Raw genomic sequence first — 24,771 nt, 5'->3', positions numbered from 1 at the left:
CATGTAAGTTTTTTGTACTGAACTGTTACTGCATAGGTAGGTAGGTACCTAGTTAAAATTTTAATAGGTTAAATATAGGTACCTAAATCGATAGGATAGGTACCTAGTATTGAATTAAAAGTAGACCGTACTACTGAGTACTGGTACCTACTACCCTAAAATGTACCATGACTACAATTACGTACCTATACCCATTTAATGAAGAATTATGAGATATACTTATAATACCTATAATCTATAATTAGTTATTAAAGGCAAAATTAAACATTAATAATATTGTATTATGTATTTATTATACCTAGGTAGTTATTAATTTTCGATCCACGAGGCATATAGTCTACACGAGTTTTCCGGAAGATAATAACTGTATATACCTAGGTACCTACCTAATCTGTGAGCTTTCATAGATTGGGCTGGTTTAGGAATTCTTCAATTCTCACGATAAAATTAAAGATCCGTTTATCGTTGTTTTGTAATTCGAAATAACTATTAAACGTTTCACTGAACATGTTGTTATGAATGACATAACAGGTCCTGTAAGTTCTTTTAATACCTATGTTGTAATACCCACTTCTGTTCGTTGTTCTGAAGAACTAAGCATCTATATTTTGCACCATAGGTAGGTACCTGGTTCTTTTAAGGATCCATAACGAGATGGCGTGTCTGATGGGAATAGTAATCAACGTTTCTTATTATTGCATCCACAGACTTGAAAGAAATGCATGATGCGGTGTAGGAAAACATTCCCATAAAACATCCCCACTACGTAATGTTATAATTTATAAATGAGACTCTGTCTGTTTGCTGTCTCTTCTTCATGCAAGATAGGTTACGGGAACAACAAATATGCGAGTTTTTCTTTGACGACACAGACGAAGCCGCTGGCGGAGTACTAGTTAAAGATAAGACCCAAATAGATACTAAATTCAGACATAATTCGAAACTCGTGGCTGCTGTACGAAGTCAATATAAGAAGCAAATAACACAAAGCCTTAGATTGAAACTTGAGAAGTAGTAATTTTGGTACCTAGTTACTTCTAGATTCTACGATAGTTCAAAACAAACAAACGCGTTTGGCGAAATTTGCCGTGATCACAAAGACTGATCAATCAGTATCTAAGCTCCTTTGTCCTATAGAACGCCAATACAATTTGTCAGGGTAATATTAAATTAAATACCTAAAGCATTAAAGTTTTATTTAATTCAATATTTTCTGCTGATCTATTAATGCATTATTTATCCTGTATCTCTACAAAAATAACGAAATATTTTTATAACACAGCAGTGGTTTTGTAAATTGATGTACTTAGGTAGGTAATAAATGTCAAGCATAATTTCTGTTTTATGGAAAAAAAGGCGTCAAAATAATTCGTTTTAAATAAATCCAAATATTGTCGAGATTCACAAGGTCATAACATTTCCTTCCTACTTTGTACACCATAAAAAGATTCTACCTTTTTTTTATCTTTTTTAAGTTTATTACAAACAAAATCCATAAAAGTTAAAACCAAGGCTATATAGGTATTATTACGTTATATTAAATTCAAGTCAAAGGTGTTCTCATAGAAATAAGTATATTGGAATAAACCTTTTGCCAAAGCCACGTACTTATCTATACAATATTATGTATATCTATCTATCGGCTGCCTACGCTATGTAAGTTCTCTAATATAATAAATTAATAACGAATGTGCGCCCACATACGACATTCCTATGTCCTTAGTCGGCATCGATAGTTTGAATGTATCATAAAATAAGAAGAAATCATTCAGTGACCACGTTGATCCGGTGTGGTCATTTGCATAAAAATATCTCTCTATTTTTTTTTAGTAAATAAAGTAAAAACTAAAAATATATTAAGTAAGTGATGTACTTTCATCATGGATATAATTTGTCTCTAACTAGCTGTGCCCTGCGGTTTTACCCGCAGTGCTCCACTCCTGTTGGTCTTATAAGCGTGATGATATAATAATAAAGAATATATCCATGATGAAAGTACATCACTTACTTAATATATTTTTAGTTTTTACTTTATTTACTAAAAAAAAATAGAGAGATATTTTTATGCAAATGACCACACCGGATCAACGTGGTCACTGAATGATTTCTTCTTATTTTTTAATAAGCCTTCCTCGATAAATGGGCTATCTAACACCGAAAGAATTTTTCAATTCGGACCAGTATGTCCTGACTCCTGACATTAGCACGTTCAAAAAAAAAAACAACTCTTCAGCATTATAATATTATACCTAGCTAATAAACTTACTAGACATTATATATCTTATAATCTATACATATAATAAATCTGTAGAAAGGTCAATTCTGTACATTGAAAATATTGAAAAAAGAAATAGCAGGGGGTGTTACTGGATCGATACTAAACCCAAATATGTGATTAAAAAATTTTTTGTCGGTCTGTCTGTCTGTCTGTCTGTCTGTCTGTCTGTCTGTATGTTCAGGCACCACGTGAAAACTAACGGTTCGATTTCGATGAAACTTGGTATAATTATACCTTATTATCCTGGGCGTAAAATAGGATACTTTTTATCCTGGAAAAATACGTAGAAAAAAATTAATCTTAATTTTTCAGTTTTATCCATAGACCTTGTTCTGTAGAACCACGAACACACGTTGCGTATTATTATAGGCCTAGCCGTATTTGGGTCCAATAGATATTTATAAGATGTCATTGTCAGAGTTATTCAAAATGGAGAAATAAACCATCCACGCGAAGACCGACATCCGCGCGGACGGAGTCGCGGGCGGAAGCTAGTAAACAATAATCCAAGCAAAATATATAAGGACTGGTTTATCAAGGTCTTTTAACCCAAAAGTTTAATGACTAACCATCCCAAAACCGAATTCTAATGATGATTCTAATACGGTCTTGGGTTGAGTATTCATTCAATTTCCTAATTGAAAATAAATAAATTACAGAACAACAAATTTCGAATGTTTTCTTGCTAAAAATTTGCCCACATTTGCCGAACCGTTGCCAATCTTTCAAAACACGTGAAATAATTACAAAAATCTATACTAATATACCTAGGTAATAAAGCTGAAAAGTTAGTTTGTTTGTTTGCTTGAACGTGCTAATCTCAGGAAACACGTCTCATTTGAAAAATTATTTGACTGTTTCGTCACATTATTTTCCATTTATCGAGGAAGGCTTATATGCTGTAGTAGCATTAAATATGATATGTACATATCATCACGCGAATACCAACAGGAGCAAAGTAATGCGGGTAAAACCGCTGGGCACAGCTAGTCAATGATAAAATAATTAAAAAATATTTTGATAAATCATTAAAAAGGGACCTTCCACTTCCTAGTATGAATTATGAAGGTTATAACCGGATTGAAAGGTTTGGTGCCTTCAAGTTTGTTGGCAAGGTCAAATTAACTTCAACAACATTTAATGAACGATGTTTTAAAACCCATAGCAACCTTCAGTGTATTATCTGTTAATTACAATAATGTAATTAACAGAAAATTTTATCTAAATGCTACTTCTCTGATATTGAACCCGCATATATCTACTAACCAAAGCACTTTGTACATGGTATTCATTAATTATATTGATACGTGTAGTAAACGGAAATTAAATAGTAAAAAATCAGTGTGGTTTTTGACAATACTAATATTCGGTAATGGTTTTCTATACATATTATACCTATAGGTATATACCTATTTATTTACAATGTCTTATGCGCCATAAAGTGCGGATTTCACATACATAAAAATTCAATAGCGTATCTACCAGTAATACACTACTTTTACGAGAAATAGTTAGAGTCAACAAAATCCTCAAAGTAAGCTCTTTCATTTAGGTTAACAGTTCACACGTTCTTTTATAGCTGAATAGCAGAGCTATTATAGACTCTAGTAAAATGGAAATAAGTCTCAGCTTTTCCAGATAATGTCATACTACATTGAAGAGACAAGGCACGTGAAGTTAATAAACATACAAATATTCGTACAAGTTGTTATGCGTAATACGGAACACCACATTTATATAGTAGGTACTGTTGCTAGGGCCTTTTTATGTCGGCGTATGTGTTTAAGCAGGTTTGTATCCCATTATAAATTAATTAAAGAATAACAAGACGAGTTACACATGTTTCTAGATCAGAATTGAGACTACGTATTATTTTTTTTCAACATTCATACATTCAAACATTCATAAGCGTATGTTATATGAATATGATTAGAAGCATATACATGTACATACATAATAAATAACAATAAGATATTATTTTTTAAAATATACCATCATATAAACATTACCATATTAGATCGATTGGAGATATTATAGTTATCTTCAAAATTTGCGATTGTTTGAGTTACCTGTAGAGGTTCCCTGCTTCTACAATCTGGTCATTTATCCAATTTGTAGTAGCATTTTCCTTCCTCCTATCAATCTCTATCGGTTATCAGGGATATGTCAATTTCAATCACGAAAAAGCGGTTGATGTCTTCAGAATAGTTTGGATGAAATATGGCACAGATAACTTATAACTTTGATTAACATCTACTATACTTATGAATCCTTAACCGGGATGGGATAAATGCTAAGTGCATATAAGTCCGTGTAGATCTAACCTAATATTCTAAATAAATATCCGTAAATAGAGTATGGATCTATGACATTTTTGCATACTTATTCAACATTGTTACAACAAAATAATGAATACTATATCCAAACTAGACGGTAGGTACAAATGGAATATTTAATTTTAAAATCTTTTAAATGTAAAGCATGTGAATGGTTTTCAATGTAGATTGTGGGTAACTAATGGTTTTATAGTAGATGTAAATAAGATTTTATATAGTTCTACCTGGACACTAGATAAAAGATATATATGATTTATTGGCATACTTATCTATTTATTACTATTAATTTAGTAGTGTTAAGTAGTGGAAGATGGCAATATAATAACAAGTCTATATATAACTGCGTTAAAAACAACCGACTTCAAACTTGCACTTGCAACATTTACAAATACAGACAAAAATGCTCATAAAATAAAAACTACTGGGCCTAGTTATCCGACTAAAATTTTTATGGGACCAATTCGACACCATCCCGCATCGAACAAAAAAAGAATCACGTAAATCGGTTCAGAAACCTCGGAGTAATCGGTGTACATACATAAAAATAAAAAAAAACATACCGGCCGAATTGATAACCTCCTCCTTTTTTTGAAGTCGGTTAAAAACATTTTACTGGCTTCTATAAAAGTTTATGGTTGTAACTTGTAACGCTAACTTTTCTTGCCCTTTAAATAACTAAAAAAGTGATATATTTAATTTTAATCAGTCTTTGTCAAAAAATATTACAATGGATGTATTTGAGATATTATTTTTTTGTATATTTAATTTTAATCAGTCTTTGGAAAAAAATATTACAATGGAAAAGTATTTGAGAAATTATTTTTTGCCTATTTGAGATAATCTTCCATAGGTAACTTAGGGACTCGAACAATCTTTAATTTTCTTTGCCTTTTCTAATTAATTCTAGGTGAGTAAATGTTTCGACTAGTTATAGAATAATTCTTTTACATTATTGAACCCCTCTTGTTTGTATATATAATATCATTGATTGAACCTATATTAAATGATATTCAAGCTTGTTGCTTTCAATAGAAAGCACAAAGAATCATTGAAAAGGTATATGCGATGCTGTCAACCAAATGCAATACAAAATATATAGCAGGATGTTGCTTTTAACAATTTATATTGCCTGCGACGACGAACATTTTATTTGATATCCATGTTGGAGATGTGAGATTGATTCGAAATTTCGAAGTAATGTATCTACCTTGTACAGACTTTGATATTCCTGTTTTTAAAGGATTTTTTTTATCGCGTTTCTTCTTATAATTATCAATTTGAAACAAATTAAGTTGTTAAAAGTAAGATTCGTAGCGTAGATTATATAAATGCTAATTTTGAACCATGAAACATTATATTATTCTATATTTATTTTAATCGAAACAATATCCAATATTCACACTAATATTTTAAGACGAGAAGCTAAATTCGTTATATTATTACACTGCCTACCTGTATTGTTTTCTACTTAATTACAAGGTATTAATCCACGCTTTTCATATTCGCAGAAATGTAAGGACGTAGAAAGTCATCTATTATTAACTAACTGTAAGTATCTTAATATAAACTATCGCGTTTTCAGAGAAAATCTCGCATAGTTCCCATTCCTGTGGGTTTCGGGATAATCCTATCCTATGTGCTAATCCAAGCTATGTGTGTGCTAAATTTCATTGTAATCTGTCCATTTGTATTCGCGTGAAAGAGTAACAAACTCTCATACACACAAACTTTCGAATTTATAATATAGTAGGATATAAATCATAAACTTAAATTTCTATAGTAACAAAATCACAATGTCTTAGTATAGTATTCATGGCGAAAGACACCTGATAATTGGTAATACCCGTCTCATATAAAAGAATAAGAATAATAAAATGGTTAAAACAAAAAATAAATAAATAACGCAATTATTTTCCTGGCTGTTAAAATTTTTGCCAACCAATTGCAAGCATAATTGGGCTTAATTATAGAGAAGGTAAAAACGTACTTGAACCAACTTTCCTTTAAAGCATTGGCTTTCGAAAAGAGTTAATTTCTCGAAGGTTCTCGTCACATATTTTGACCCGAAACCCGTCAGCATTCACCTGTTAAGTGACCTAGTACATTTAAGGAAATACAGGTAATAGCAATTGGTATGAGTTATTTATTATAGGTATGTAGAATTTGGGTAGGTATACGGTTTAAAATAACAGGGTGTTAACAGAATATAATATTATCTCATATAGGCTAATTCATATAGCGTCATTTTTGCCTGGGAGGAAATTGTACCTACTAATTACTATAGAATAAATAAGATGGAAAAAATAATGATTTGTTTATCATTACATTGTTCTTATATATACCTATAATGGCTTGATCGTTCAGTAAAAACAATCTGTCATTGTTCTATAAGTACGCAGTACGAAACTACTCCTATTACATGATATAGTAACCTCTTTCAGTTCCATATATTCCATATATTTCACCACTCATCCTGTATAGAATCTCAAAAGTAGAACTGTAGAATAGTAATACTATTTGGTCCGTAAAGTTTGAAAACTCGATACGATGTGCGACTAATTTCTATTAATCAAAGCTCAATTCACGTGAATTAGGTGTTGGACAAACTACTCAAGTTACTCAGTCTCTCGAGTTTTGGTTTAGCGTTAATTGTAGTTTGTTTTATTTAGCGTTAACTAACATTTATGTGGTTTATTTTATGTTTAAACTATAGCTGTGCCTCGCGGGTTGTATGTATATGCTGTGCTCCGCTCTTATTGGTCTTAGCGTATCACCGAATTTAATGAAAATCAGACGTTTTTCCGTGAAGGAATAACAAACAAACAAACAAACAAAAACAAAACAATGCCAAACATAACAAAGTGTCGAATTACATCAGTTAATCTGGCCATTAATAGTTAAGTTACATATTATCTACACGCCTACATATAAAGTTGTATTGTATCCATTATTCATCTCCCAGCTCCCTATAATATAGATTTAGAACGCAATTGTTCCAGGATTAATTACCTATAGGTCGAATTACGATAGTTACAATATCTCAATATACGGTTTCATATCGTATTTTATTGTTACTAACCGAATTATTCGCTCCTAACAATACTACCTAATTATGTAAATAATACCATAAGTGATGGCCGCAACCGCACAACCAACGAGGATAGTATAATAGTAATAGATTTAGTTATTTGTGTTTTGTATATAAAAGGATTCTTATGATAATGTAGATGGGACCTACGCAATTAAAGCCTACAAACCTAGAAGGTAGGTACAAGGTGCATATTTAAAGATATTTTTCGATGCTTATAAGTAGGTGTCTACATCTTCTATTATAGCAAGTTTGTAAGATTGTATTGATGAATGTAACTCTTACAAGCGAAAACGATTGAACGGATTTTGATGATGCTTGCTTATAAGTTATAATATAAACTCGCGAGTTCGCGAGTAAATCCGCGCGGCACGACTAAGTAGTCTTCTAATAAAGAAGAGACGGTGACGGAAGCGTAAAACCCGCTTACAACCCGTAGCCTTCTATGTTACACAACAAATTAATCATAGTCTGATAGACCCCTGATCCGTCTTATTGACCTTATGTCGGTACCTGTTATGACGTTTGTGCTAGCCTTTATTAGAATGGCGTAATATTTGCGTTTGTTTTATATTGTGTATATGTTACAGTCAAAACCCTGAACCAGTCAATAACGTTATTAGTCAATATCCTTATTAACTGATTTTAAGTCGAGACATCTAGTCAATATAGGTTTTAACCGACGTGCCCAGTCAAAACTCATAAAAAGTTAAGGACGTTAGTGAAATTATACTAGAAAATCATTTAAAAAGGTTCATAAAACTTTTTAAAGTGCAATATTTAAGACTTTTATGTTTTATTAATTAATTCGGGGTATTGTTTGTAAATTGCAACCGCGCGAGAATACGTGCCCCAAAATATTTTTGAAGATGGCAATTGTGTTTTAATAACAACTAGGTTTCCGGCCGCAGCTTCGCCCGCGCAGTCAAAGAAAAACAGCATAGTTCCCGTTCCCGTGGGATTTCCGGGATTGCGTTAGTTTCTGATTTGATGGAGTGACCTGCAGGTTTACTTCGAAGACTGCTACTGGATCTAATAGACGAGTAGAGCTAGGAATGCCGAGTTTGGGCTCGTTTTGTAAGTTATGTCAAGACCTTACCTTCGGACTTGATGGAGTAACCTGCAGGTGTACTTCGAAGACTGCTACTGGAACTATTATACGAGTAGAGCTAGGTGTGCCGAGTTTGGGCTCGTTTTGTTAGTTATGTTGAGACCTTACCTCCGGACTTGATGGAATGACCTGCAGGTGTACTTCGAAGACTGCTACTGGAACTATTATACGAGTAGAGCTAGGTGTGCCGAGTTTGGGCTCGTTTTGTTAGTTATGTTGAGATCTTACCTCCGGACTTGATGGAGTGACTTGCAGGTGTACTTCGAAGACTACTTCTGGAACTAATAGACGAGTAGAGCTAGGTGTGCCGAGTTTGGGCTTGTTTTGTTAGTTACGTTGATACCTTACCTCCTGACTTGATGGAGTGACCTGCAGGTGTACTTCGAAGACTGCTACTGGAACTAATAGACGAGTAGAGCTATGTGTGCCGAGTTTGGGCTCGTTTTGTTAGTTACACCTGCAGGTCACTCCATCAAGTCAGGAGGTAAGGTATCAACGTAACTAACAAAACAAGCCCAAACTCGGCACACCTAGCTCTACTCGTCTATTAGTTCCAGTAGTAGTCTTCGAAGTACACCTGCAAGTCACTCCATCAAGTCCGGAGGTAAGATCTCAACATAACTAACAAAACGAGCCCAAACTCGGCACACCTAGCTCTACTCGTATAATAGTTCCAGTAGCAGTCTTCGAAGTACACCTGCAGGTCATTCCATCAAGTCCGGAGGTAAGGTCTCGACATAACTAACAAAACGAGCCCAAACTCGGCACACCTAGCTCTACTCGTCTATTAGTTCCAGTAGCAGTCTTCGAAGTACACCTGCAGGTCACTCCATCAAGTCTGGAGGTAAGATAAGGTCTCAACATAACTAACAAAAGGAGCCCAAACTCGGCACACCTAGCTCTACTCGTCTATTAGATCCAGTAGCAGTCTTCGAAGTAAACCTGCAGGTCACTCCATCAAATCAGAAACTAACGCAATCCCGGAAATCCCACGGGAACGGGAACTATGCTGTTTTTCTTTGACTGCGCGGGCGAAGCTGCGGCCGGAAACCTAATTGTTATTAAAACACAATTGCCATCTTCAAAAATATTTTGGGGCACGTATTCTCGCGCGGTTGCAATTTACAAACAATACCCCGAATTAATTAATAAAACATAAAAGTCTTAAATATTGCACTTTAAAAAGTTTTATGAACCTTTTTAAATGATTTTCTAGTATAATTTCACTAACGTCCTTAACTTTTTATGAGTTTTGACTGGGCACGTCGGTTAAAACCTATATTGACTAGATGTCTCGACTTAAAATCAGTTAATAAGGATATTGACCGATGCCCTTAGTCAATAACGTTATTAACTGGTTTAATCAGATAAAATCAGTTAATAAGGATATTAACCGACGCCCTTAGTCAATATCCTTATTAACTGATTTTACCGGTCAATAACGTTATTGACTGGTTCAGGGTTTTGACTGTAACATATACACCTACTTTGAAATAAATACACCACATATTTTCTTCTCAGAATATCGCTAGTAAGAATATTTTCATATTAAGAAATGTTCGATAAGCTTTGCCAATTATTCTAATTGCCTAGGTACTTTCTAACATTTATACTTCGGCGCGTCCGAAATATCTTACAAGAAACTGTTCCTAATATAAATCTCGATATTAAATCTAAAAATAATATGTGTTATGTTAAAAATGTGATTCAAAACAACCTTTTTTACATAGAATATACTCGGAAAAAATTATCAAGTCAACGGAAGTGAAACCTTATTTTCGCATTTACAGTTTTTATCGCGATTCAAATAACGTTGAGATAATAACATCATTACACGAAATTGTTACTTTTCACCACTAAACAATTACTGTGTAATTAAGTACTATAGCTATACTTATCAATCAACGAGGGTTCATTGAACTCTAGTTATGGGACAAAGCCCACGCGACGTTAGTTCCAATGATTGAATATATTCTATCTCCCTCACTCTTGAGCATAGAAAAAGAGAGATTATGGAGAAATTAGCGGTGGTTTATTACCAAGAGATGCTTTCACATAATAATTATGGACGTTTCAATAGCTAGCATAGTTTGTATGTTACATGCATAAAAAGTAAATGGAAAACGTATTAGCATTTTAATGGTAGGTTTTTAGGAGGAACCTCATAAGCAATGCGCTTTTAAAATGCGATGATATTTAACTAAAAATGTAAATTTAAATATTTTGGCAATTGGCAAGGTAAATTTATTTTGGCTTTTTCGATTTAATCTTATGAAATCTGCTCATTGAGTTCATACCAGAGATTGACCCGGCAGTTTGTATAAGTACACAATTTAAAATGCACTATGAGTGCATGAGTTACTTTCTGGTAAATGTATCACGATTAAAATATCAATATTATGTGGTCGACGTTTTTGACAAATCGTCACTTTAAAAGTTTCATTGCATTGCGTGCAACGTCGTGCAGAAGACGATCGTAAGAGTGATGTCAAATTTAGACCACCGACTAGTCCTAGTCTTGACCTAGTAAAGTATTCATCGAAAGGAAACATTAAATTGCAATGTTAATTTACCCACACATGCTTTGCATTCCAAGTATAACGTCTGAAGTGGTAAAAGTAATTATTCCAGCTCCCCAAAGTGCCGAAAAGTGGCCAAATTTTGCAACAAACTAATTTACAGAGTCGTCGTCGTCAAACGGTCTTATAAGTTTTAGATAGTTGCGTGTTGGTTACGTTTGGTATTTATTATGTTTGAACGTAGATCAACTGTTTGGTTCTGCTTACAAGATTGATCGTTTAATGTATCCCCTTCTATAAGTAATTAGTTACTGATATTCCACCAATTGCTCAATACAGTTAACTTTTATCATAAACTCATCCATGTTGAGAATCAAATGAAATTTAAGTTTGAGTTTGAGTTTGATTGGATAGACTGATTTTCGAGGATGGCTTTAGTATTACTTAACATAATGTATTTATTAGGTTTAAGACAAAGCGAACGAAGCGGCGGAAAGCTAGTAAAATATAAAGGAAACTATTTTGACTTAGTTGAATATTTAGCGCTGCAACGCAGGACAGAGCTCTAATTATTATTAACTGGTTATTCTTATCAGCTTAGATATCAGTTACATAACACTTGAATACTATGTCATGCATTTAAATAGTCCACATTGTAATATTACATACCTATACGTGACTAACATCCATATGTTAAAATGTCCCAAGTGTAGAGAGTGTTATTTTAATACATAAAACATATTCTCAAATATTTTGCGGCATTTTACTCAATACCAGATAATCTTAAGCTTCGCGCTCAGCTCTAAGGATTGAGATATATAAATACAAACAGTTAAGTAGGTTTATGTATTGGTGATATGTACTTATAAAATTGAGCATGAATATTATGTGTCTACATAGCTTTTTATCTGTGTGACTCGACTAAAAAGTCGAGTCTTCTCGATGGATTTAGTTTTAGTTATTAAGAAGCAGTCCTAACTACTATTCGTCTTGAATAATTGTATAATATTCTCCATAACTCTATGCTTTTCCTTCTCTTCATTAACACGACTCAAAGTTTCAGCTACTGTTTTAGATAAGAATTTTTAAAATACAGTAAGTATTGTTCCAGTAGCATTTACCACGACCATACCTACTACTTACTCGTCAGGAATGTTAAATTTCACTTTACATATGTGATATCAGTGATCATCTCGTGATACAAGCCACGCATTCAAAATTAAGATGTTTATCAAACCAGAGTCCATGAACATCTTAAAATAAGTACCTACTACCGAACTTGGGTGAATGATTTAAAAACTAATATAATACTGGTGTAATACTAGTATATCTTTACTCTAAAAACTTTCATCTCAAATCGAGAAGTCGCTTTTGTGTAAAACAGTTATTAACATACGCATGCATAAATGCATAGCTAACAATGTTCGCCTTAATTTTAATATTCATACAGAGATTAGAAACTGCACTACACGTAAAAACTTAACCGCGACGCTCCAAAACGCATCATTTTGGACTTCATTACACTATTGTGTGAACAATTACAAATTTAACACACGTCTAAATACCTCTGTACGTCCGGGAGACAATACGTATTATATTTAGTTAGAATCGTTTACTTGCGACCGCACGCGTCATGGTCACTGACTTTGAGTAACGGTAGCTCCATGCTATTCGACTGCATCTGATCTTCAGTTTATAGAACTTCGATATCCATGTCAGAAATACCTTTTATATTGGAAAAAATTGTTAGAGATGAGGTGTAAGTAATGCATGATTCTTAGTAGTATAGGTATTGCTTTGTTCTTTTTCGGTCTGCTTTGGTCTTAATAAAACAGGAACATGAATTATTAATCTCTGTCTTCCTTGATCTTTCATTCAAATATATTTTTGGTTGAATATGTCCAGATGTTCAAGAACCATGGAAGAAGAGGAAATTGTGTGTCCGGGACCGTTGTCTTTTCCTTTCTTGCAATTTATAGAATTTCGTCGAACGCTAATAATAAGGCCATTTATGCAAGGACAAAGGTTTATGTTTAACGTCTATACCGCAATCATCATTAATATCAAGAATACGACTAAAGAAATTACGTCATCGTTACATAATAAGCCTTTTTTTTTTCTATTTACTTCAATGTTTTCGCCAAAATGCAAAAATAATTACTAAATGCATAGTTATGTGCATGTGCTTGTATTTGAAACGATCCAACTTTGTGGAGCTCAAAATATTTAGCGAATCGATTATGTCATTACTCTCCAAGCTAACATTTATTAAAGTTGATGTTTCTATCACTTGTGAATTTATGAGTATGCGGTATTTCATACAATATAAGTCCACCACCGACTAATGTGTTAATTAGCACCAGTACCTATTGTCATTTACTAAGTTTACTACTACTATCAGAGAAACATCAGAGACATAATTATTGTGATGAGGATGTCTTTCTTGGTAGAAAAACTAAATTTCTAACCAGATAGTTTTCTAGTGTTAACACCAGTTCTAAGATTGAAGTGGAAAAAGTAGGTTGTAATAAAACGTTTTAAAGTCACGAATGTTGCTCATTCTACTGATACAATCTGTTATAGTGCCAGGTGTATATTACGCAATATATAACTCTAACTCCTTGTAATATTGCTGATTTTTCCTTAACACGTTACTATTGGAAGACTGAAGAGTTATCGTTGTTAAAATGTAGTAACATAGCAAATAGTTTTAAAGTCTGTTAAACGCAGGAATGTTGTCTACAAAACAGTGATGTTACGAGTTTCTAGTATCATAAATAAGTTCAAATAGAGTTAGGATTGTCATTGACAATAATTGTAAGCTGTCAATTTCAAAGAAATCAGATGAAAATACTTTAACGATGTCTATTATCTCATTCAGTTGCTTAAATCTAATCCTATCCAAAGGTTGCCTGGAAGAGATCGCTTGAAAGCGATAAGGCCGCCTATTTAACATGTGTACCTATCTTATATTTTTTTCTCTTTTCTTCTTCTTATCTTCTGTACCTATGTGCGTGTTAAATAAAGTAAATAAATGATATTTTGTAACCATAAAACAGGTATGGTCATTATTTTAAGAACTCGTTTTGGCCATCCTACCTACTTCATTCGTTTAAAATACCTAACATCTGTGACGTAACAAAATGGCGGAAACTCATTTCCTTTTCTAATTTGGCGCGCAATGGACCTAAATTATATCCTTGTTTCAAGGTTAAATTCTTAATTCACTTTCTATTGGCAGCCGATCATTTGGGGAACTTTCTAAATCAATTCCTTGTACAATGTTGTACCTAACATTCGTAGTATATTATATCTAGTCTGTGCTAACATGAATTGTAGGTTTGTATAATATTAATGTACCTAAACTCAAATTATTATGTTCTTATAGAATAGTGAGATGAAGTAGGTTATGTTGAACGAATTTAATAAAGTTTATGTTACTTTTAACATTATTTTAAAATATCTTAACTATTAAATAACATTGTATGCTTTGATTGTACGGTAACAATACTACTTTGTGCACTAAAATATTAGCAATTTTATGACCACATTATATTCTAAAGGTAATTCAAGAGAATGGAATTAAAAATCTTAAATATATTCGTCAATATTATATTAATTTTATATTAACTAGTACCTATATTTAATCTGCTGAATTTTATTCGTCATTAAAAAAAACCTAAATTATAAAATAGATGTAGGTACATTGTACATAATAGATGTATCAAATCTATCAATACACGTAAAAGTGTAATTTCACAACCATACTTACATAACATGATACATAACAATATCCTGGTTGGACAGTACGCTACTACTACCAATTCATGATTATAGGTACACTACTTACTGGGGGGTTACCATGATAACTTAAAACAGTATTATTTCCAGTATGAGAAAGGGATGGTGCTAGACGACCTGCTTTCTGGCTCCTGCTGACCTATATGACATAATATGTATAGCCTGTATAGCTCTTAATTTGTAAAGACAGGAATTAATATTGCTATTAAGACATCATGGTAACCCCCCGTTCAACGTATGAGAAAAAAAGAATTCATTTTAATAATTCACCAACATTAATTTATAACAATGCTATTTATTTTGCACCAATGCATTTCTTTCGTCTGTCAAATGTTTGAAATCGCGATACTCCGAACCATGGATACTTTCTACCCATCGACACTTGAAAGCGAACGCAGACTTTCCTGTCGCACACTTTCTAATGCTGTTACGTGAGTGATAATCTCGTAATTTGGCTGTGACGTGAATGGGAGAAACTGAATCATAATATTATTGTTTTTAATTTTTTGTACTGGCAACTATAATCATTTAGCGGTGATTGTTATTTTTGTAATTTTTATTTTTTTTGTGATCGTTAAGGTTTTCACGGTGACTGTAATTTTCAGCCTGTTTGTTGGATATTAATAATACTCCAGGAATATAAAAACTGTATTAAGCATCTTTCTCCACATTTTTTTGTTGAATGTATACATATAAATTTCGTTTGAATTCTCAAAAATATTCTTGAAGGTTAGCATGACGAAAGACAGCTCAGACAATTTCTTGTACCTAATACAAATATTATATAGATGTTCGTTATAATAAAGAATAACACCCATACATAACTACATGCTTGCGGCCAAATTTTGATTGGAAATCTACTTAGTCGATATATAGGTCGATATATATTCTCCTCATTATAAATATACATAACATTTTGGTTGCATCAAAAAAACTATGAACAAAGTAATCCTGCAATGAGATCTTTAACTATCAATTTCAAAGATAATAAAAATAAAGATTCCAGTCTTTGTTTCAATTATGAACGTAATTGAGATACTCGGAAACTAAGACCATTAAAATAATAAACATTTATTATTATTATCAGAGAATTGGAACGTGGCTTTAGGTAGTAAACGTTTATAAATTACATATATCTATTAATTAAAAAAAAATTAAATTGGTTACATAATTAATTATTATTGTTTGAGAAAATGATTTTATTTTTATGTAATTAATATTAAGTACGTGTTTGGTTACAAAAAATTACAAAGTAAGGGTTGTGAATTGTGATTTTAATTCTGTCAATTGCGGGGATCAAATTAATATCTTTTTTTTTTCGAAATAATTTGAAGAATTCAATGCGAATATTTTATTATAAGTATATTTTGCCCACGTAAATTAAAAGTCGAATTACTACGCTAACATTTGCTTCAATAGAAATGGGAGAACGATTTTCTCGAAATTGTTAATTGTTATCATTATTAATAAGTTCATCATCATCATCATCATCAGCCCATATTATACGTTCCCACTGCTGGGACACGGGCCTCCTATGAGGGTACAGGCCATAATCCACCACGCTGGCCAAGTGCGTGTTGGCGGATGACACATGTCGTCGAACTTTTTAATTCTTCGACATGTCGGTTTCCTCACGATGTTTTCCTTCACCGTTCGCGCAGTGGTGATGTTACAACATGCGCAGATAAATTGAAAAATCAATTTATTTCCTGCGCGCTCGCCTGGTCTCGAACCTCGGACTTATCGATTCGAAGTCCGAGGTCTCACCACTGAGCCACCACTGCTCTATTAATAAGTTACAAATATGTATTTGGAATGCTATGAAGATATGAGAAACGCTTACAATGTGGTTAGAGCTACAATGTTCCGTATTCTAAACCTATTCTTTAATAGTTCAACAGCATATTTTATAAAACATGTGAAGTTAAACTTTAGTTTCCGTTGGCATATTACTGAAAAAATACAAAAATAGGTATTTGTAATACACTACAATACAATATTATGGTCTACTTCAAGTGAAGTTTGAAAAAAGGCATGAAGTTTTATTTTACCCAACGCAATCCTAGTTCCACTAGTAGTTCAAACAATATAAGTTACTAATTCTATCGAACAAATTGAAAGACGATCAACTTTCTACATTAATCCAAATACCAGGCAAGCAACCATCCGTCTTATTTTATATCTTCAATTTGTAAATCTCTTTTATAGTTGATAATAATAGAAATCAAAAGATTCCACGATATTGCCGTAAGGTATAGGTGTTTCAGTCTAGTCAGACAATAATCTACCTATGTTAATTTGATGGCCGCGGCCGCAGGATAAGTTAATCGTTTTGCTAGGTATTGCTTATAGTTATAATATTTTTAAAAGATTTTTATATCTTATTCTTTTTCTTTATTGTAATATTTGTTTTGTTAGTTAGTTGATCGTTGTTATAATGGAGAAGATCAGATAAAATCGTTTTTTAGATAATGTTATTTTAATTTAACCAAAAATATTGAGATAAAATTTATCAAATAATAAATAGTACGTGCGCAGGTAGGTATATCAACGACCCTTATTTTTAAATTGTTATATATCTCGGAGGAAAACAATTCAAAGTCTTTTCTACAGACATATATTTACCTATTTATTACTCATACTGTATATGTTCTAGGTATCTATAAACCGGCTATATCATATATCACTCGTTTCAAGTACCACATAATGCGGTTACCCCTACTTTCACATTGCAATCTTACCTAGTTATTCTAGTACCAAGGTAATCAATTCATTAGCCATATATTACCATGGATTTATAGATAGTATCAGTCTTAAATTAATATTAAGCTTTTGAAACCCACGACAAAGACATTCATGAACGCAAAGCGATTTGCGAATTTAATAACATTACCAACATTACTGTTTATGCGAAGCTAAGGTTAAGCTTTTGAGATATTGTACTTTACAAGTTAAACTTGCACCTAGCTGAACAATACTCAGATAACTTGAGTTACTTATGATTTGCTTTAACTTAAATATTCAACGTGGAATACATGTCTCTAATTCATTAACTTAATATAGGTAATTAAGATTATTGTTGTTTAGCACTGGCGTAGGATTAAATTCTTTAATCTTTATCTTCGTATTGAAAATTGACATTGATAAAAATATTAAAAAAAAAACCTTGCCCTTCAAATATTACTTAATATCAGTTAAACTTCACACACAATTTTTTAAACTAAACAACACAACATGTAAAAAATTGCTTATTTTAAGAACCATCCTCGTACTTCAAGAAATATAATAAAAAAAGAATTAAAGAAATCGGTTCAGCTGTTCTAAAGTTATGCGCTTACCAACACATTTTGGGATTCATTTTTATATTAGGTATAGATTAATATAGTTAGGTGCATAAGTTGTACATAGGCACTTAGGTTTTTAAGTTATCCCTCTTGTTGTTAATTATTTATAACGTTCCCATTACCTTAAAATAAGCGCTCGTTAAAAATACCAAGATATTTTTCTCTAATATCGCAGTTCATAAAAATTGTGATAAACACAAATGAAAGGTCTTATAAAATGAAAAAAACATAATTAAGTAGATCCGAAATATTTAAAAAGGTGGGTATAATATGTTTAACATAAAAAAAAACCTTTTATTATTAACAATCGTTGAAGGTAAGTGAATAATTTATTATTTAAATTGATGAAAGACATTATGATAAACAGACATTCATTGCTCGGTTCACTTCAGTGGAATTTCACTTTAACACTGCGCAAGTAAGATATAAAACAGTTGTTCGTTCTACTAATTAAAAATAACAGTATAATTACGTAGCATCGTCATTGTGGGTAATTTTACTGATAGAGAGTTAGAGACATCTGATAGAGACACAAATATTGAATTATTTGCCCAAAGGGAATCCATTCAATGGAAAGAAGATACCTACTTTTAGTGTAATCTTACAAATATGAAATAAGATACTTTAAGTAGCGTAACTACTATTAATTAGTATTCTGTGCTTCTAGCTTGTGAGTAGAAATTTTTTTTATGTAAAACCACACTCTAATACTTTCATACTTGTAATACTTTGGCGTTTGTAGGCACGTGTGAATCTAACTTTTTTTTATTTCATTTAAATGCATTTAAAAATGTATCGTATATCTACATTATTTTTCAAAAATTCAGTTCTGTCAGTAATTTTCATTAAGTAGTAAACTTATAAATAATAAATAAATAAGTATTTTTTTTTATTTCCAGATATTTTTTCATATTTGTGTTAGTATACATTAATCTTACAAACTTTGTCAGTAATACGTATTTTAAAATTACATTCAAAACTATTAAATTCACACAATTAAAAAATTACTGATTAAAAATCGCCATTGCTTCTTTAGCGAAAACAAAGCTAAGATAGCATTGGTTCAATAAATCTACGTAAAATAATATGTATCGAAATCCAGTGATATCCAATGCCCGAAAACGTGAAAATTCTTATTAAAATTCTACGCATAATTCTGCTAAATGCTAATAAAACTGTTTCGGAATTGGAGCGGAAAGAAAACGTCAATAGAAGCACGAGGTTTCATTCACATTTGAACTCCATGTAACGTATGTAGTCTGTAACGTTTTGAATCAGATCTGATATTTTTTGTATTACACACTTACATTTTTAGATTATTTTAGCTTATAAAATGCTATGCGATAGGTTGATACCCATTTATGATGTTAACTCCAGTATGTAAGAGTATGTAGTAGGTAAAAAATAAAAATCATCGTAAGTAACACGTAAAAACCTTCGAGCTTTATAATATATTTACCTAAGTACATAATATATATTATAGATAGAATATTTTGTTATTTTGCCTAAATATAAAAGGTTGGTTATTAAAATAAAAATAACTGCGTTAAAAACAACCGACTTCAAAAACGGAAAAGTAAGAAATAAAAAAGATTTGATATTATTAATTACTACATATTATTTTTATGTGCTATTTACTAAAAAGGTTTGATGTCGGTGCATGGGCTTAATACTAAGTGCTTAGTGTTTGGCACCGACTTCAAACCTATTTAATAAATAGCACATAAAAATAATATGTAGTAATTAATAATATCAAATCTTTTTTATTTCTTACTTTTCCGTTTTTGAAGTCGGTTGTTTTTAACGCAGTTATTTTTATTTAATACTTTTTAGTGTATTTTTCAACACGAATCAAACGAGCCCAAACTCGATAAAGTTGAGTCAATATATTACTGAGTTCCTATGGCCACCTTCCGATTCCATCATCAGATCAGCTCCATGTCATGATAATGTTTCATCGCTATCCAATTTACATTCGTATACAAAATTTCAGCTCAATCGGTTACCGGGAAGTGAATCAAAGTTACTTGCTACATTGAAATTAAGTCATCGAGTACAGACAAAAATGCTCATAAAATAAAAACTACTAGGCCTAGCCGAATAAAATTTTTATGGGACCAATTCGACACCATCCCGCATCGAACAAAAAAAGAATCACGTAAATCGGTTCAGAAACCTCGGAGTAATCGGTGTACATACATAAAAAAAAAAAAAAAAAAAAAATATACCGGCCGAATTGATAACCTCCTCCTTTTTTTTGAAGTCGGTTAATAAAAACTAGTTCTGGCGCTTGTATTACGTCTACATCTAAAATATCAGATAACAACTGTTGTGTATACCTAATATTGAAACATTTGGCATCTAGATTATTTTCTCTTTTGGGTTTCGCTATTTCATTACAAAATCTATTATACGCATATTGCACCTGGTAAATACATATTTAGTTCACAGAGGCGTTAAATTGAGAACCCGATAAATCCAAACATATTCAATTAATAAACTAGCTGCCCGGCATACGTTGTTACTATGTAGGTAATATGTATGCCCATTTTTCGAGTTTTCTCTCCTAAGAACCTTCTTAACAAAAATGTTAAAAAATAATGCCTGAGAAATATTAAATTGGTCTAGCCGATGTTGTGTTTTACGCTTAGTGACATTTGGTGGTTCATTATTATTATAAAGTTATAAATATAATATAGAAGTAGATACAATTACCAAGCAATGACTAATGAGTGAATCTTAAATCTTAATGCATCAGAGAACTTGTTAAATTATGAATAGCTTTTCCAATATACCATAATTAAATTGTTCATTAGTCTAATACAATAGTAACCACGAGTAGTTCGGCAAAACTATTTAACTATCATAGAGAAAGCTGTTAATAGCACGCTCTACTGATTGTGGTCAACGACGAGGATCTGTAGTTCGCTATTCGCTATAGTATGGATTATAAAATTTAACATTTATATTATACTAGCTTACCGCACGCCCGCGGCTCCGCCCGCTTTGTCTAAAAGTCTAAAACCTAATAAATTATATAAGTACTAAAACTTTCCTCTTCAATCACTCTATCTATTAAAAAAAACCGCATCAAAATCCGTTGCGTAGTTTTAAAGATTTAAGCATACAAAGGGACATAGGGACAGAGAAGCGACTTTTTATACTACTTATATGTAGTGATTCATCGTTCTATATATTTTAATAATTATAAAAATGTTTCTGACTGTTTTACAATGTTGCAATGATTAGATTTAAAAGCTTATAATATAATGATTTAATTTTTGGAACTTTAATCATTAAAATATCTACCTCCATAGGTACAATGTAGGAGGAAGCATACTTATAAGTTATATTTATATTAATTATTTTATTTATTTATTTATTTACGGCATGCGCCAAACCATAAGTTATAAGTTATAAGCCTGCTTGTCCTATACATTGGTATTAAAGATAAACAAAAAAGGTGGTAGGTAAAAACTTAAGTTAAATAAAAAACAGGTAATTTGTAAAGTTAGTATAGTTTTATACGCATTGCAATGGGTTATATCAAACAAGGAAAAATATTATTCGATATAATTCACACGTGTTTTCTATTTTGTTCCAGATATCTAATCGAAAAATTACAGTGCAGTGTAGTGAAGTGATCAAAACATTATTAATGTGTGTGAAGTGATGTGGATATCCTTTGGGACTAGACAAATGAAGCGGCGTAGAGCACGTGTACTCCCCTACGCGTCTGTGCAGTAACTACAATGTTGGCCGCGTGGCCGTGGCTTCTCGCGGGATGTTTTTCGCTAGGTGAGTGCTCCTCGTAAATGTGCTGCCCTGGTACATCGGCCTGCGAGGTGAAGGGTTCAAACAAAGCAAAACTTTAAATAATTTACTTATCTAAATACTTATTACTTTGTTTGTAGGTATTTTATTAGCTCCAGGTTTTCTTAGTTACCATATTAATGAAACCATATAAATGCGTAGACAAAACACGATCAGAAATAAATGACATCACTAATTTCTAAGCTTAATTGCTATCTAATAAATGACATTAGATAATCGAAACAATTTTTACCTCGAATGATCTTAGAAGATGCCACGGGAAAATAAACTTTATGTTTTTGTTGTCACGTATCACGATTGATTTAAGTACAATATGGAATTAGACGAAAGTATTTATTTTTGACATATTATGTTATATATATTATTATTTTCGAAGATACGTATTCACATATTTAAATTATCATATTGTTTTACTACAATACCTATTTCCATATTAAAATTTGTGTGATATTTTATTAAAAATTATTCAAATTTTAGACGAATTAGATGAAATAGCAACTATTTTATAATAATGATTGGGCCCGTCGCGACTACATTTAGCCGGCATTCGAAACGTTATTTTATTTGAAATTTTAAAGCTGGAGTCGACATAATTAATATAATTAATAAAATAGGAACAGAAATCTCTCTGTATTAGACGGAATTCCTCGGAGCATTAGACGTTCTTAGAAATTACTAGGATATAAGAACGAGGGAACAGGTCTATCTAGCCTAGCTTCACCATATGTAGCACAGAATGCACACACGTTTAGAGATCCAACTCACACATAAAACTTGTGTCCATAGACTAGTTATCTATTATCCCTGTATCTATCTCACAAAGGATTAGTATAAAGAGGTTGTAGGAGCGAGATAGTCGCTAAATCCCAATGAAGCCCTTCCACATATTTATATGGATACGATGTATGTGTTAGCGTCCACGCATCTCTTTCACATGCGGTATAAAGTACATAGGATAGAGTGTGATGCAATATGGAAGGTTCCTGCTACGCGATATGTTCTCTCATGAAATATTAGGGCAACATAAATTCAAGAAGGCAATGCTATTGCAATAAACATGACATATTATTGTAACAACTTCAATGTACAAGTATGAACTACCTGCTTACAAAAACTTAGGATGCATTATGCATTGAGTTACCTAACGGTTTTAAATAATAAGGATTTAAAAATCTTAAAACCTTATTCATTTTATAATTCTGCAAGATACTGCGTAATAAACCTGAGCGATTCATAAAAAAAATTCATGCAATCTTAAATACCTAGTAAAGTTTTATTATTTCTCTGGGTTTCGTTCTTCGTCGGTTTTGGTTATTGGTAGAATATTGTAGAACTATAATAAAGTTTGTTCAAACACTCTCACGCAATGGTAAACTGCGATTATAAATCATAAAATAATATCTAATTATTATTAAGAATACCTAACTACTACCTACAACATATTGTAAATAAAACGAATTTTATTTTGAATTCTATGTAGGTACAAGAGTATACTAATTATAGTGTTGACATGTAAGTACATATTCTTGTATGTAAGCTTTCAAAAACCTTTATCAATTCGCAAGCCAAATTAATTAGAAAAATAAGGACCATCACCGCTTTTAATACCTAAAGTCACGTAAACTTCAAAAATAATGCAATAACTTTTCAAAAGGAATGAGACCTAATTTTTTAAATATCGATGTAATTTGGTACGATTTTTAACGCTCTCGAATATTATCATTCTTTTTTTTAATCTTGTATTTTTGTGTGCAATAAAGAATTTTTCATTCATCCATTAATTATTCTATTGGAACTCTATTGGACTCGGAAAATGAATTCTTGGCCCCATTACAATGATTTTCGACAGGGCTCAAGCAAGATAAAAGTAAAGCAAATAATTGAAGTATGGATTGTGAGATTTCTGTTACCTACTACCTGTTGTCAAGTCGACATTTCGACCTATTTCTAAAGGTAAAATTGTCAGCCGTAATAAGGACTGCCAATACCTAGAAATGAAAACTTACACGTATAATCTAAATTCATCTACCAAAAATGCTAAATCGCAGCTAAAAAAGTACCCATTGTTTTAAAAAAATTACCCGAATAAACTACATAATGGAATGTTACAGGTAAACATTTTATTAACACTTTCACTTTTAACTTGCGAACCGTTTTCAGGAAATTTCCTTAGATATAAAAAGAAAATAACGTAAACCTATCGTTTTACCGTGTGATCCTTCTTGGAATTTATAGATTGCTATCCAGTTACCAACTATGGGAGTGTAGACTGTATGTGTTAGTTTGGATGAAACGAAACTTATTTATCTCGCATAATAGAGAATACACATATTTGTTGTCATCGATTTAATTAAAATGCCAAATGTGTGCCAAGTGTAAAACTAAAGAACGGCTCGACCAATTCGCCTAATTTTTTAATGTTCTTGTTAAGGCACTAGGAAGGTTCTTGTAGGGAAAAAC

The 24,771-nt window shown here is 32.0% G+C and overlaps 1 protein-coding gene across 4 annotated transcripts in view; it reads left to right on the top strand.

Annotated features, from left to right (window-relative positions):
- Positions 1-24,771, top strand: part of LOC123693067 (tyrosine kinase receptor Cad96Ca) — a 67,593-nt gene that overhangs the window by 1,146 nt on the left and 41,676 nt on the right. For 3 of the 4 annotated variants that reach the window (XM_045638013.1, XM_045638015.1, XM_045638012.1), the window contains exon 2: positions 22,082-22,275. In XM_045638013.1, coding sequence (XP_045493969.1) covers positions 22,230-22,275 — 46 coding nt within the window. In that variant the 5' untranslated portion in view covers positions 22,082-22,229. Of the gene's footprint in view, positions 1-15,116; positions 15,170-22,081; positions 22,276-24,771 lie in introns of those variants that run through there. The other variant, XM_045638014.1, reaches the window with a different exon arrangement.

This window comes from Colias croceus, chromosome 7 (assembly GCF_905220415.1).
Source record: "Colias croceus chromosome 7, ilColCroc2.1".
Taxonomy (NCBI): domain Eukaryota; kingdom Metazoa; phylum Arthropoda; class Insecta; order Lepidoptera; family Pieridae; genus Colias; species Colias croceus.
Note: the sequence above shows the minus strand (reverse complement) of the source record. Positions and strands in the feature narration are given on the sequence as shown.